Source organism: Phalacrocorax aristotelis, chromosome 18, assembly GCF_949628215.1.
Source record: "Phalacrocorax aristotelis chromosome 18, bGulAri2.1, whole genome shotgun sequence".
In the NCBI taxonomy this organism is placed as follows: Eukaryota; Metazoa; Chordata; class Aves; order Suliformes; family Phalacrocoracidae; genus Phalacrocorax; species Phalacrocorax aristotelis.
The window spans coordinates 9,919,521-9,934,056 of NC_134293.1; the positions used below are offsets into that span (position 1 = coordinate 9,919,521).

At 40.0% G+C, this 14,536-nt stretch overlaps 1 protein-coding gene across 23 annotated transcripts in view; it reads left to right on the forward strand.

The window, feature by feature from the left end:
- GTF2I (general transcription factor IIi) overlaps nucleotides 1–11,774 on the forward strand; it is a 78,070-nt gene extending 66,296 nt beyond the window's left edge. For 13 of the 23 annotated variants that reach the window (XM_075113259.1, XM_075113272.1, XM_075113261.1 and 10 more), the window contains 8 exons: nucleotides 291–401; nucleotides 1,182–1,265; nucleotides 2,048–2,231; nucleotides 3,283–3,311; nucleotides 4,788–4,889; nucleotides 6,251–6,289; nucleotides 8,864–8,938; nucleotides 10,727–11,774. In XM_075113259.1, the coding sequence (XP_074969360.1) occupies nucleotides 291–401; nucleotides 1,182–1,265; nucleotides 2,048–2,231; nucleotides 3,283–3,311; nucleotides 4,788–4,889; nucleotides 6,251–6,289; nucleotides 8,864–8,922 (608 nt within the window). In that variant the 3' untranslated portion in view covers nucleotides 8,923–8,938; nucleotides 10,727–11,774. The remainder of the gene's footprint in view (nucleotides 1–290; nucleotides 402–1,181; nucleotides 1,266–2,047; nucleotides 2,232–3,282; nucleotides 3,312–4,787; nucleotides 4,890–6,250; nucleotides 6,290–8,863; nucleotides 8,939–10,726) is intronic. The other 10 variants (XM_075113265.1, XM_075113275.1, XM_075113257.1 and 7 more) reach the window with 2 other exon arrangements.
- Nucleotides 11,775–14,536: the final 2,762 nt, after the last annotated feature.

Genomic DNA, 14,536 nt, shown 5'->3' on the forward strand with positions numbered 1-14,536 from the left:
TCCACATACTCTTTTTTTTTTTCCCCCTTTTCTTAATAGTCTTTTAGAAAGCCAGGTAGGTAAAGATTAACATTGTCTTCAGTCTAGCCCTTTCTCCTCTTGGATGGGGAAGTCAGAGTAGTGTGCACCTTCAATAAGTATGTCTCACTGGAAGCTGAACCCATTTCGCAAATGGGACTGGGTCTGCTTTGAAAAGTTTGCAAATACCTGTTATTTTGCAATATTGTCTTTATACATGACAGTCAAGATTTTGGGCTTTTTATAACTGTTTTTAAAATTAATTCTTTTAGGAAAAAATAATTCATCTAATGTGGCCAACACAGCAAGCACCACAACAAACACAGTGGTGAACACAGCTGCAGGTGTTGAAGATCTTAACATCATTCAAGTAACTATACCAGGTGTGTATACTGTCAGGTTTCATGTCATACTTTTTGTGCTTATATTCTCCATGACATCTGTTTAGTCTGATGAATTTTTTTCCTACAGTCAAGTTAGTTCACTGACATATGAGTACAGTCAACAAAGAGCGTAATTTACCGTTCTGTGTATGCTGAAATGTTAAATATTTTCTAACGCTCATGAATATCTATTCAGTGACATCTCTAGAATATTCTTGGTCCAGCCCCTAGTTAAGAAGTATCCACTTTTTTCCCTTTTCTTCTCATGCAATAAATTAAGAACTGACTTGCAATTTTCTTGGCAACTTCAAGAGATCAGGGCTCAGACTGAATGGAGTAACCATGCAGTCTGAACTGCTTTCTCTTTACACTGATTGCTACTTTCTCAGGCATATATTGCATTTATCAGAAACCATGAGGAACGTTGCATGCTATGGCAGTGTACTGAATGTCACTTCACTTTTACCTTTCCCCAGTGTTACATGTACTGTAAGAAAATAAAATACAATTTGTGGTTTTAGATTAAATTTACAAAATCATCTCTAGACAGTAAATCTAATGTTGGTTATGTAAATACTTTGAAGCTTCTTACAGATCTCTTAACAACCGTCTATTTTTGCATATTTCTACAATTCTGCGTTACTGCTAAAACTAGGAACAAAGACGGGGTGTTTCAGAAGCATTTGGACGTACCTGCTTTGAGTAATCATGCAGCAATAAACAAGCTTCAGGGGAAAAAAATCTGCTTAATTCTGATGCTATTCTAACAATTTCTTCCAGATGATGAAAGTGAGCGACTGTCAAAAGTAGAGAAGGCCAGACAATTGAGAGAGCAAGTAAATGATCTTTTTAGCCGGAAATTTGGTAATTGCTTCTTACTCCCCATTTTTACATGGGTGTGAATGCAGTTAACGATGTTCATATTGAAGTGACTGAATCATCACAGCGGATGATATATATGATCATTAAAATGAACAAATTTAAGAATTGTATATGAATGTTGTGATTTGACTTCAAAAAGTCTTTTATAAGTGATGTAGGTTGTTTGGTTTTCTAAACAAAAAGTCCCAAGAGCGTAGGTTGCTTTATGTTCCCCTCCTTCAGGTTTATTTCTGTGTAAACACAGATGAAATACTTACTTTGCTGGCAAACCATGATTATTCTTAGGGCTTCAGAGGCTTCTTACTACTTGAGACTAGACTAATTTTTAAAATGCCACATAACCTTTTTGCTTTGTAAGGTTTTTCTTTATTGCTATTTTGTAATTGCATCATACAGCAATAATGACCTCAGCTGCTTTACCTGAAATTCCTTCACTAGTGCCGTGTTGAATTGTTTTTCTGTGCACGTTGCAGGAAATGCTTTGTCTTCCTTCGCGTCGCTATTTCCCTAGATACCCTGTTCTATAAGTTTTTTAGTAAAACCAGAGTCTGGGTCCTTTACATGGTGAGCTGTTAGAGTTGCAGTTGTAACTAACGATCTTCGTAGTAACATTCATGAGTGTAATCCGAAATGTAACACTGTAATGGTTTGTCAAGTGGATTTTCATAGTTTGCATTTAGTTTCTTAATCGTCTGAGGACATTTTCTTCAATGTCTAACCATAAATATGTAGACTTGGAAATAAACGTGACCTCTCTCACTTAGGTGAAGCCATTGGTATGAATTTTCCCGTGAAAGTCCCATACAGAAAAATCACTATCAACCCTGGCTGTGTGGTGGTGGATGGGATGCCTCCTGGTGTGGCATTTAAAGCTCCCAGTTATCTGGAAATCAGCTCGATGAGGAAGATTTTGGAATCAGCAGAGTTTATCAAATTTACTGTCATTCGGTATGTGGTTGCCATTGATCAGATCGTAGAGATGTTGTGAGAACAGCCCTGTAGCTTGAATAAATTGAGATTCGAAAGACTAGAAGTTGCAGTGCATCTTTAAATAGTGGAGGATGTTGGCTTTTTGGAAACAATATGTCAAGTCAAATGAAGCCCAAATGTTCACAGCATGAATGAAGATGGTAACTCTCTGGAGGACGTGTCCAATTTAGTATGACAAAGAGCGTATTATTAATACTGCATATTATAGCAAGCTGCGTTTGAGTTGAAATCTATTCATATTCTATAACACAGTTGTAAAGTGTTGTGGGCCTAGCTCTCCCATATATCAGATCGAGCTCTGAGACAGGTCCAGAGCTTGTTGGCTCTTGACAGTAGATAGTATGTTTGTAGTAGTATTAAATTAATATTATTATTTTTAAGTGTTTCAGTTGTGTTAAAATTCCTGAGTTAAGCTCTTTGAAAAAACATTTTTTTCCTACAAAACTAGTTTTATCTACAATATATAGAAATACTATATTGTCCAATTACAATATAAGTTAATTTTATTTGTACGTGAATGTTTGCACGGACACGTACACGCACCTACATATATACAGAGTATAGCTATGCATGAAGCAGAACAGATGAAACTTTGGAATCATACTCAGGAGGAGTTCAGGAATTGAAAATAAATTTATCAGTTTATGCAACTTCTCAAATCATAGGCTGCTTCACAGGAGTCTAAAAGCTTCAGTCTGTCTTTAGATAGGGATAAATTTCTTAAATATATTTTGCTGAGGTGTCTGAATTCTCAACCCTTAATCATGAAGAGTTCTGACTGAAAGGACTTTTGCTATGTTTTATTTAATTGAGGTCTGAAGAAGAGGCGACTCCATTGTTAATTAGCTGTGACTGAGGGAAGGATTTAGATCTTTCTGTGTATGTGACTTTTCAAAGTGCTAGGAACAAACCATGGCGCCCGAGAGCTGCTATGATGGTTCCTTCTGTTTTGTTGGACTTTTTATTCATTTTTTAGCATGACCTCTGAATTTTATTTTTTTTTTTACAGACCATTTCCAGGGCTTGTGATTAACAATCGTAAGTATTTATGAAACACTGATGGCAAATGTGTTTTTGTAACTTACCAAGATTCATTTTCTATGTTTTGGCTTAGTGGCAGAGACTCTACAGTGGTTCAGTTCTGTGCATAACCCTCTTGTCCGTGGCTGTGTCATTAAGATTTCCTGACTAAACATGCATGTGCAATTAACTTGAGAGCAGTGTGATAAATTTACAGAACAGTATAAGATTAGCATTAACTTTGATATGAAAATGCAAGATACTGATTTTGTATTTTTCAGCTGCAGAGTCTCAAAGAGATTTAGGACCCTGACTGAGCCACAGACTTATATGGGAGTGTCTACAGTTTAGGTTTGGATCCATCACAGTAGCAGTTAGTAAGCAAGGACTTCCTAGTAGCTGTGCAACCATGTTGCAGTGAAAAATTCTGCCTTCTCCTGAAACCGTAACGGTTTAGAGAGGCAGAGTGTAATTACCCGAAGTGCCACGGCCAAGTTGGACACACTAATGAAATCATTTGAGAGGGGAAAAAAAAGTTGTTGTATTTTCAATTGCCTAAAATATTTGTGACCTGTTTTTTTAGATCTTATTTAAGAGAAAAAACAAGCTGCAAAACACTGTCATTACAGCGTCCCTTGTGTCATGTTCTTTCTAAGCCAATGTCAGATTAGAAATTCAGAGGACAAATAACCTCCTGTTGTTTCTTTGGCCTTACCCAGCCTGAGCCTTGGCGACCCAGCATGCATTCATCTGCATCCCATCACCAGTATACTCAGTGATCTTAAAGATCTTTTCCAACGTGAATGATTCTATATTCCAGCTAACATGCTGAGGTTTATGAATTGCAAGTACGAAGTGTTCTCAAGAAGGTATTCTAGTTGACCTGCTCGCCAGTCCTAGGCACACCTTCTTAGGTGGGAGAGAGATCCCTTTGTAAGAGGGAACCTTCCAGGCAGATAAGTGTGTAATAGCATTTCCAGAGACTTGAATTAGAAATGAAAGAATGTATTAAACTGTTGTTCAGCCAGCATAACTTCCAGCATGTGGTGGGGCTGAGGCTAGCTAATACGCTGAATAAAACCAACATAGATACCCAGTCATCTTCTGTCACTGGAGGAGCAGATTGGTCATTGAACATGTGATTTTAATGCAGTATCTGTGTCCACTAATGAAGATAAAAATTATCTGATATTGATAGATACCGAGGTGAATGATTGAAAGGCTCTGAGTCTACTGCTTATGTAGGTATGATGCTTTATTCTTGTTCTGAAGGATGTGTGATAACTTACAAGGAAATTTTTGGTGCTTGCAGACAAGTTAGGGAATGTTTTTTCTGTGATAAAAAATACTGAACTGCAGCTCAATCACAAGCGTTAGTAACCTGTTCATGCGACAAGTTTCAGGATTTGCAGATTCAAGAAGTAAGATTGCCCTTGTGTTACATGTGGGACCATTTTCATTGTGAAGTTAAACAGTGATCATGTCTAATCTTAGAGCTGATGGAAAAAGCTGAAGCAGAGGCACCGCCAACAGCACCAGCAGCAGCACCAGTACTGCCAGGTGATGCAGAGTGTGACACGTGTCCCTGCAGAAGGGGTAGGGTATGGAGTTCTCGATCTTATTGCCAGACGATGATAGTAGTCATGTCCTGGGTGCGCATTGCTCGTGATGAGCCATTTTATTGTGACAGATGGTGTGCGATGGTGACTTTTATAGCTATTAAATATTCATAAATTAATAGAAAGAGCCATTGCTTCCTTCAGGCTGTGTCATTGGCATGTTCCTTGATTTGATTTTTGCAGATGATGAGTGAGCTGAAAAGGAGTAGTAGTACGGGCAATATATAAAGCCAATTCAGTATCCATTAATTGATGTCTACTTAACTCAAAGTATGTGTGTGTCTGTGCCAGATAGATGTTCAGCCAAGTGAAGTTTGTGTAACATGTAAGAACCTAGAACGGGGTCTCGATAGAACTTCTGCCTACTGCACGGCTCTGTAACCCCTGCTAGACTGAGTCTAGACTGCACACTCATCCCCTGTCTTAGTCTTAGTGGAGAATTTAGCGTTATGCTATGAATAGGTAAAGTAAATGTAATTAAGCAACTTCCTTTTGACCCAGTATAGTTTCTAAATGTCCCCAGACCTTTTTAAAATGCGTTGGTGTAGCGCAGGGAAGACACTTGCAATTGTCTGAATAAACTGTTACTCAAATACATTGGGGAGCTAAGAGAAAATGTTCGATAAACATTTTAAGAGTGAGGGACACTTGTATGGTGGAAATCATTTTAAAGGCAACTGCTGGCTCCTCTGTTTACATTTTGAGGTGGTGGAATGGAGGAAAGCAGCTGCTGATGGTCAGCGAACTTGCTCTCGTCTGTCTTTAACTCACCCGCAGCATTAAAAAGTTTAAATGGCTTTTCTAACACCTGCCCATCTATAATCCATCAGCATAGGTAATAGAAAAGTCATTATGGAATTCAAACACACTTTTTGCCCTCTAGTCTGCACCTTCCCACTCTCCCCAAGAAACCACGTATTTGCCATTGAGGACAATACTGACTGGAAGTGATGATTTTTTTATTTTTTTAAATACGGTTTTATATTTAAGCCATTTGAGTAAAGCTGTTCCAAACGGGGTATGTTCTGTGCAAGTGCACGTTGTGTGCTGCTAGGCCTTGGTGATACGTCTGCCGCAGTGAACCATACTTGGAAGAGCAAGTGTAGGGTAGTGTAGTGCAATAAATGTTTGGGTATCTTTTATACTTTGCTGCAGACTCTCTATAGAAAGTTACACATAGTTATCTCAGACAAAGATATTTGAGTCTGATCATAAGGGAAGAAATCAGGTGCTTTTTTTCAGGGAAAACTTAATTTCCCTAATTTTTCTAAGATACTTATCTGATTTCTATTGCTGAAACTATATTTGTATTCATTTGACTATATTTTTTCATTTAAGAGCCAGCTGAACCAAGCCAAATACAAGTATCTGTAGGAGGTAAGTGTTTGTCTTCAGTTACTATCAACAAATATTTTTAAGTAATTTTGAACAAAGTTGCATCTTGTTTTTTAAAGGACACAGGTCAATCAAAACAAGGGCTTTTATTGGTCCCCAGGACATTTTTTCATCTGTATTAATATCATGCTGCTCATGTGAAAAATACTCTGCAGCAAAAGTTATTATTCAAATAATTTTATAAAGGAGTTTTATGAATTGTTGGTTGGTGAGTCATGACTACATATAGGCTTTGAGTGATTGCTCGTATCCTGAGTGATGCATCTAGTTATTCAGCGCAGTAGTTTCCACAATTTATGCAAGCAAATGATTGCCATCATCAGGAAATTTGGATGCCATATCGGCCTGAATATATGGTGCTGAGGAGGGGGGAGTAATGCTGGTCTTCCAGAACTTAAGCTCTGAAAAACATCCAACTTTCCTATTGCCCAAGAATCTACTTGAGTTGTATCTTTTTCAGATGTTGATGTGTGTGAGACCAAGGAGGCTGTAGCTCTTCTACGCCCCCTGTACTTCTGCATGTGGTCTTGGAGCATTAGGAACACCGAATTGACCTGAGAACTGGGATGCTGGTGTCAGCTGTGTGCTCTGGTCTTGTAAATACTGCCTCGGCTGTAGCCCCACCTTGTCAGCCCGGCCCTGGAGCGCTGTGGCTGCTTCTGGCCTGGCTGGCATAGGGGATCCGAGGTGCTGTGACCGTTTGATGAGGTGCCAGGTAGCCCTGAGAGGGGGCTCTCTGATGGGTCAGTAGCTGGGATTGAGGCTGCTGTGCATCAGTACTTGTCATCTTAAAACTCTCCACTTGAGTTCATTCCTCAACCCTGCTTAGATTTCCCCAAAAGAGGAGCCAGTGAATCACAGCACTCCCGTTCTTCTATACCCTTTTCCATGGAATGCCCTTTCCAGTCTCCATTGCTTCAGTTTCCTTGGCATGTCACTGAACTCAGAGACAAGGCGACATGCTCAACCAGAACTACTGTTACAAACTCAGTTCCAGGTTCAGTGTTGAGTCGGTCTTTTTCGGAACATAGATCAATCCTGTTGCAACATTCAAGATGAAAAGAAAGCGTTAGAGTCACAGAAGAGCTGAGCTGCAGGTTTTAAGCTCACAGTTATTGAAAGCTGGAGCATCAAATGCCTTTATGATACCAAAACTATGTGGGATCACTGAAATTGTTAGGTGATGGAGTGCATGAGTTGTTCCTGAATAGCCTCATGCAGAGGAGATCTAGCTCTGGGCCTGCAAAGTGATTGTTTTGAAGAAACAGACAAACGTGGTTTTGAATTTGTCATCCAAAACCGGATTCAGACCCAGTTACCAGAGGAATGATCTTGAGAAAAGGCATGCAATTGCTAGAGAACTCAAAGTCGCTTCAGAACTAGACCGGAAGGTATCAAATGATCGTGCAATGAAATGGCTTGGCTTTGTAGTGATGAATTACCCTAGCCCCAAACCTGCCAAACAACCTCAGTGAAAAAAACAATTTCCTTCCAACATCATTCTCTGTTTATGAAAAGAACAGAATCAGGCTCCGGGTCATATAGGCAGTGCTATATAGGCACGAGATTTCTTTGGTTTACCTCCAGGCGTCCCTGCGAACAAGAAAAAGCAAAGATTTTGTAATGAAGTCTCCTGGAAATGAAAAAAAAAAAAATCATATCAAAAGATAATGAATGCTTTAGCCAAGAAGATAAAATTTCTTGATCTCTTTTTTTTTTTAAGCATCTCATAACGCCTTTCTATGTGATAATGTGCATTGAAGAAGAAAAATTACCTAGGGTCAAAATTTGTTTTGGACAGATTGAAATATAATAATGCAAAAGCCGGTATCAGGTTGACGAGAGAAGCAGTCCTACAGATGGAAAAAATACCTGAAAAATAGTGCTGTGAAAGCAAGAGTTTGTGCAATGAATGTTAATTTAATAACTAACCCGGAAGGCATGACTTGATCACACGTAGGTTCAGATGTTGTTAGCTAGCTTTGGAAGACAGCATCTTAAAAAATGTGAAGCAGTGGCCATGCATGGAATATTTGAAGTCATGGGCTACAGACTTACCTGTGAGTGTTGGAAAAGCTTCGCCTCACGTTGCCTCTCTGTTGAGGTGGGTGGAGGAAGGAATGGTGCTGGGGGCTGGCAAAGAGGAGGGAGAAGGACTGAAGAGCAGGGTGCAGACCAAAACAGTGATACATCTGGCATTTTTTCACCGGTTATATATTGTTTCCTTTTTGGATTAAGTTCCTTTCCTGCCCAGTGAGTATTTCAGCTACATAAAAAGCATTTTAAAGTTTCATATGCTTCTAAGACCAATTTTATTTCTGTTCTTTAAAAAACTAGAGTTCTCTCATATCCCGGGCTGCTTTGCATTGGAGTGAATGTGCTCATTTATGCAGAATCAGATCGTTGTGAACACGCTTTTATTTATTGTTAATAGTTTAAAATGATAAATGAATGCTTTTCATATTTTCATAACTTTTTTACTTAATAAGCACAACAATAACAATAAATTGGTCGAGAAGTTTCCTTTTTTCTTCATTCATTACTCTTTTTCAACAGATACTACAGAAACAGAAGAAAATTCTCAAATAAAGCAAGAACCAGACCCGACGTGGTAGACCTCATCAACACTGGGTAAAAAATTTAGAGTTTCTTGAAGTCATTGCCTGTCGAGGAGTAACATTTTCATGTTTTGGGGTGGGGAGAAAAGGGCTGATACACAGGACTGAATGCCAGAAGGTGCCAGTCCTTCACTTGCGAATTATTTTATTTGTCTTGGTTCTCACCTGTCAAATGCAGGACGTTTTCAGACCCTTATCCAAACACAATGTAAAGCACGCTCTCTGCAAACTTGTGACGCAGTCAGTCCTAGGAAAATGTGGCCTATAAACAAAAATGGGTGATGGCAATTACCTCAGAGGCAGGGTAAATGAAAGCTTAGGGAATTAGAGTTCACAACAAAGAGCTCTAACGTGGTTGTGTGAGAGATCATTGTTATTCTTGGTAAAGCCTACATATTTCCAAACTGTAATTGAGCAGGAAGGCTCTTCACTACGATTGCAATGTTGTCTAAGCTTGGGACACTTGGTAAAGCTTAGCTGTGATGAGAAACTAACTGCCTTTAAAAGTTTTCTTTTTTCTTTTCTTTTCTTTTTATGAAAAGCTTAGTTTAATTTACAATGAAAAGAAGTCTGAATCTTTCTCTTATACTATTTTTAACTTCAGTCCTTCCTAAAAATGACATTTGGGTGGAGGTGAACAGTGCTAGCGATGTTATCGCGTCACCAAATGTAAAAGGCTGACCCGCACGGTTGTGAGTCTCTATGCTTCATTCAGAGAAAATGGCAATTTTGAGCTATCACAGCTCTTTTTCCCATTTCAGTTTTTTGATAATACTCCAAACCAAATATATTCCTCATTGTGTAGCGTGTGGTACTTTAGAGATCTGATTTGATTGGTGTAAAGTTGGATGCATTTATTTGGTGTACCCGAGCTGTAACCGGTCTCGCTTTAGTAAGAAAGACATTTTATTCATCCCAGAGAAGAAAACGTCCGCATACTATTCCAGTTCTGAGGGCACAGACGGGCAATCAGCAAAACCAAGCTCTGGTTCTTCATCTCTGAGCAGCCGAGAGTGATAGTGCGGTCTGTCCCCCACATGAAGCAGTGGCTGAGGGAGCCTGGAGCCCGTGGTTTTCACTCCTGGCACCACCTGGGTTTTTGGAGACAAGGACAGGGTTGGCCACGGCCCTCTGCCTGTGCAGCATAAACACAGCGTTGGCACATGGGGGGCTGCTGACGGCACCGGGATGAGGGACTGAAGGGACAGATCCAGAAATGATTTGGTAGAAGCTGGCAGAGCCGCCGTACCAGCATACCAACTGTCTGTGCCCTGAGAATTGTAACGACAGCAGTAGTCTTCCTAATGAATTGGAGAAGTCTGCTTTGGAAGCGTTTGTCATAAAACTGAACATGGCAGGAGAAAATATACTAAAGAAAAGCTTTTGATTAATCCTGGGAAACACTTCACCCAGTGGAGGTATAAAAAGCCATTTCACCTGTCCATTAAAAGTCGTGGAAATTTTGTCTGAGCAATGGCTGCACAACTTGGTGCTGCAACGGTTCGGGTTTTTGGATGCTTTAGGCCATCCACTGAATATACTAAAGCAAATACTTGATCTAAACTCTTACAGAGACCACGCAAGCACACATTTAATCTCATATGACACTGATGATCTTAGAGGTCTTTTCCGACCTTAATGATTCTATGATTCTGTGTCTATTGCGAGCAATATTCCGCTTCTGCGTGCTTTCTGAATCTACACCTAAAGAACTCAAAAAGGCAGTACAAGCCACTCTTATTTATAATAAGGTACAGAGCTGCAATGAAACTAACTCACTTCTGTAATTTTTCTTACCTAGTCAGAAGAATCCAGTTCTGAGAAGAGCCTGCCGGGACTATCTTGAGCTGTGTAATATAATTGTATAAGAGAAGTACCTTCTATACAAACCCTTTTTGTACTTTTAGATAGAAATGTCTACTTTTTCAGCAGTTCTGTGAATTGACTTAAAGCAAAGAATGACTGTAGATTTGGAATGGCTGGTTTTACTTTGGAATATATTATAAGGACTAAATTTGATGCAGAAGTGCTGGGGAGATGACAGGGATTAAAATCAACAGGGACTTAACAGAGGCTGTCTACATTTCCCAATAAAGCTGAATTTCACTGTGCCTGAATGCATCTCAGCTTTTGTAATGCAGAAAAATTCCTGCAGGTAGTTCAGTTTGTTAGTTTTACTTTGGAAAAAAAAATCATTAATTCTTACTCCTTTAATGGCTGATTGGACAATAGTGTCTGTATATTTGAACTAATTTTTCCTATTACATCTATCACAATTCGTATGTTTTTCATAAATAAAAGATAAACTGGTTCACTTGACCGTTAGTACGCATTAATGAGATGGACTGTGAAAAGGGACAGTATTTCGTTGTGTGGATTAGGAACCAATTTAAATTAAACCTGTTATGGTTTGTTCCATTAACTCAAAGTAGTAAGTGCATGTTGTATCAGAATATCACATGGTTTATATATGATGGGTCTGGTCTTGCAGTCCTAATGTAGGCAAAACTCGCATGGACCTGTGTGAGAGCTTTTCTCCTGAAGGCTGTGGGAGATGCCCTTCTGTTCATCTAGTTATGGAAGCATATGCTACAAGCTGCTGTAAGTCCTACTATGTCAAAAGTTAAGTCCCTTATAGTCCCAGTTACGCCCCACGTCATGTATGCATTTTTTTTAAGTTTCACAAACCGTAAGAGATGTAAAGTTCTGGCTATATGATAATCTCGATAGAGAAGATGCAGATTATTGTAAAGGATACTCTTTTATTGGCATGAGTTTGGGATGATTGCATTATGCACAAGTGGTAAACCTGATTCCCTGAATAAGAAATAAAGACCTTTCTGATGGTTTTTATGACTGTCCGTGCAGTATACGTTTACATATTTTACAGCAAATCAAGTTCTAGCAGTAATTCTGTAGGCAGGTAGAACATGATGTAGCATATTTATTCATTCCAGTGAAGGAAGTAAGTTCCAGTCATGCCTTTCAGACAGAAATCCTGCTCCAGGTGGGTGACGTGGTTGTATCTTCAAGAAAAAATTTTGAAGCCTTAAATTCAGTTGGGTACAGTGTCCGTTCCCCGGCAGCACCCTGAAAGTCAGCAGCCGAATTCAGAGCAGCACGCGCTCTGTCGTTCTGAAGGCGCAGGAGAGCCGTAGGACACATGCTTGCATTTTCACAGTCGCACCATGCAGATCTAGGTGCTTAAATATTGTGCTGTTGATGTCAGTAGGAGCAGGGTTAGCTCTGTGCTGAGTCAATTTGAAAACGCTCATCCCGGTTGTACCTTGCAGCTCTCCAGATGGGAACCGGTGGTGACTGATTCAGAGCTGCCTTCCTGCCTCGGCAAACAGCCCCTATCTCAGTCCCATGGGAACGAGCCCGTTGACTTAACCTGGTAACTCTCAGCTGTTTGGGTACTGTCCCAAAGTATAACCACTGATGTATTTCACTGCTGATTAATAGACATGCTCAGTAACGTACCTCCATAGATAGGTTGTTATCAGGGTGATGGCCAGTTTCGTGATTGCTGCTAGGAATGTTTAGAATGGGGAAATGAGTTAATGCAGCTTTCCCCGGGTTTTCAGCTGGTTCTCGACTTCCCCTTTTGAAAAAGCGGAAGGATGGTCCATCCCTTCTTCACTCGCAGCTATTTCAGGAGGCACTTTTTGCACAGCTGCCTGCCCAGCAAGGCTGTACATTGCTGATGGAGGCGTTAATGCTCGCTCAAAATGGGGGCAAAGCATCGTAGCAAAAGAACTGTGAAAATAAGTAATTCCAGGCTACTGCCTTGCACATACCAGCAGAGTGTGGGCAGCCTGCAACTGCACATGCAGGAGCTGGGAAAAAAAAATGAAGTGAAAACTGATGCAGTGGTTTTGGTTTTGGTGGAAGGACTGGAGTCTTTATGTGTGCTGGGAGTTAGGCTTGCAGTAATGCTGACAGGTGCGTAAGCGTTCAACACTGAAGTCTCTTTGTGGTCTCAGACATTTTGAGTTATATCCAGTAGAGAGAAATTAGACTGACAAAATAATTGCACCAATATTTATACTTTCAAAATACCAATTTTATATTAAAAAATTATCTGTCTCTATATATAGTCCTAACAGGTAGCAGACTTTTAAGATGTTGACCATGTATGAAAATCTCACTCATTTCCAAACTAGTAATACGTGAGGTGTGTCACTCTTTGGGTATTGAGTGATAATGCCCTGAAAGCCTTGGCTGTACCAATAAACAAGTAAATAAATAAAATTGCAACAACTCTGAGTTCTGAATATTTCTTTTTCTCCGGCAGAGCAGCTTTGTGGTGATGAAGTAGCAGACAAGTATTTATTCCCCATGTTCTACTGAACTTTAAAAGCCCGTGCTGTGCCTTAGGCTGGCTCCTTTCTCTTAAATATGAGGTTTGGATCCAAGCAGCGCAGGATCAGGGTGTCCGTGGTGGAGCCTGGTGTTCCTCAGGTACGGCACCCCGGCTTTTCTCACAGCGGTAACCACTAGGCGTCACAGGAGGTCCGGCACCTCTGTCATGCAGCTGCTGGCCACTGTTTTTCCCTTGGGATTTGAAGTGTTCCACAAAAAACTTGAACCCTTTCTCCTTCATTTCTTTTCGTATCTTAGTAGTCTGCCGCTGATAGGGCAGAGAGAGGACAGACTTTTATTTTTGTGATTTTGCAACAGCTGTTAGGGCACGTAGTAGTACTCTTCACACACAGCAATTTGCCGTCAATGACACGAGCAAGGCCTCCCTTGGCTCTGGATTGAATTAAGCTTAAATTTAAACTACCAAAAAACAAAAAATCATGTTTTGAACAAAATGAGGGTGGCATTCCTTTCTTCAGCCTTTAATTTCTAGGAGGTTTTGGTACTAGTTTTGGGTGGAGCTCTACAGAAAAGAGGGTAGTCCATTCTCCTAAGAAAGTAAACCTCCAGCGCTTCGTCTTCAATAATCTCGATTTTAATCTGTCAGTTTAAGTCCCGTATCTGCTGTTCTCACTCCAAAGCAGTGGTGCATTGCAGCAAAGGCCAGTGGAAGTTCTCCGTCTCTCCCAAAAATCAGGTCCTGCATTCAGATGCCAGCCTTGTTTCCCAGAACGTGAATCAGCTCATGAACTCCATAAAATCAGCTTGTTTATCAGAAGGGTCATCAGAAGGAGTCATTATTCCTCCAAGAATTTTCTTCTAAAATTATGCTTCTTGATACCTAGTAACTATGGGACAGTTGGAAACACTAAGCGATGTATTATACCAAGCTACGTGCTGCGACTCACTGCACTAACCCATTGTCAGCAGTGAGATCTATAAGCTCCGTTTCATTTCTCACATCACAAAATGAGGAATAAGGAAACAGGAAGAAACCTGAATTAAGTGGTTTCCAGTAATGCACTGCCTGTAAAGCAGTTTTAAATTTAGTACAAACAGTTGTAATTATTAAATGAGCTTTCACGACAAAGTTTGTGGTGGTTCTGCCTAAGAAGCAGTGATCTGGCTGTTAACTGAGCAGAATCCAAACAGCCCTGGAGATACCTTTTTTTTAATATTACTGGTTGTGTAATTCTGCCTCGCATACAGGGAAGTCCCCGTGTTAAAATACTAAACCAAATTTAAA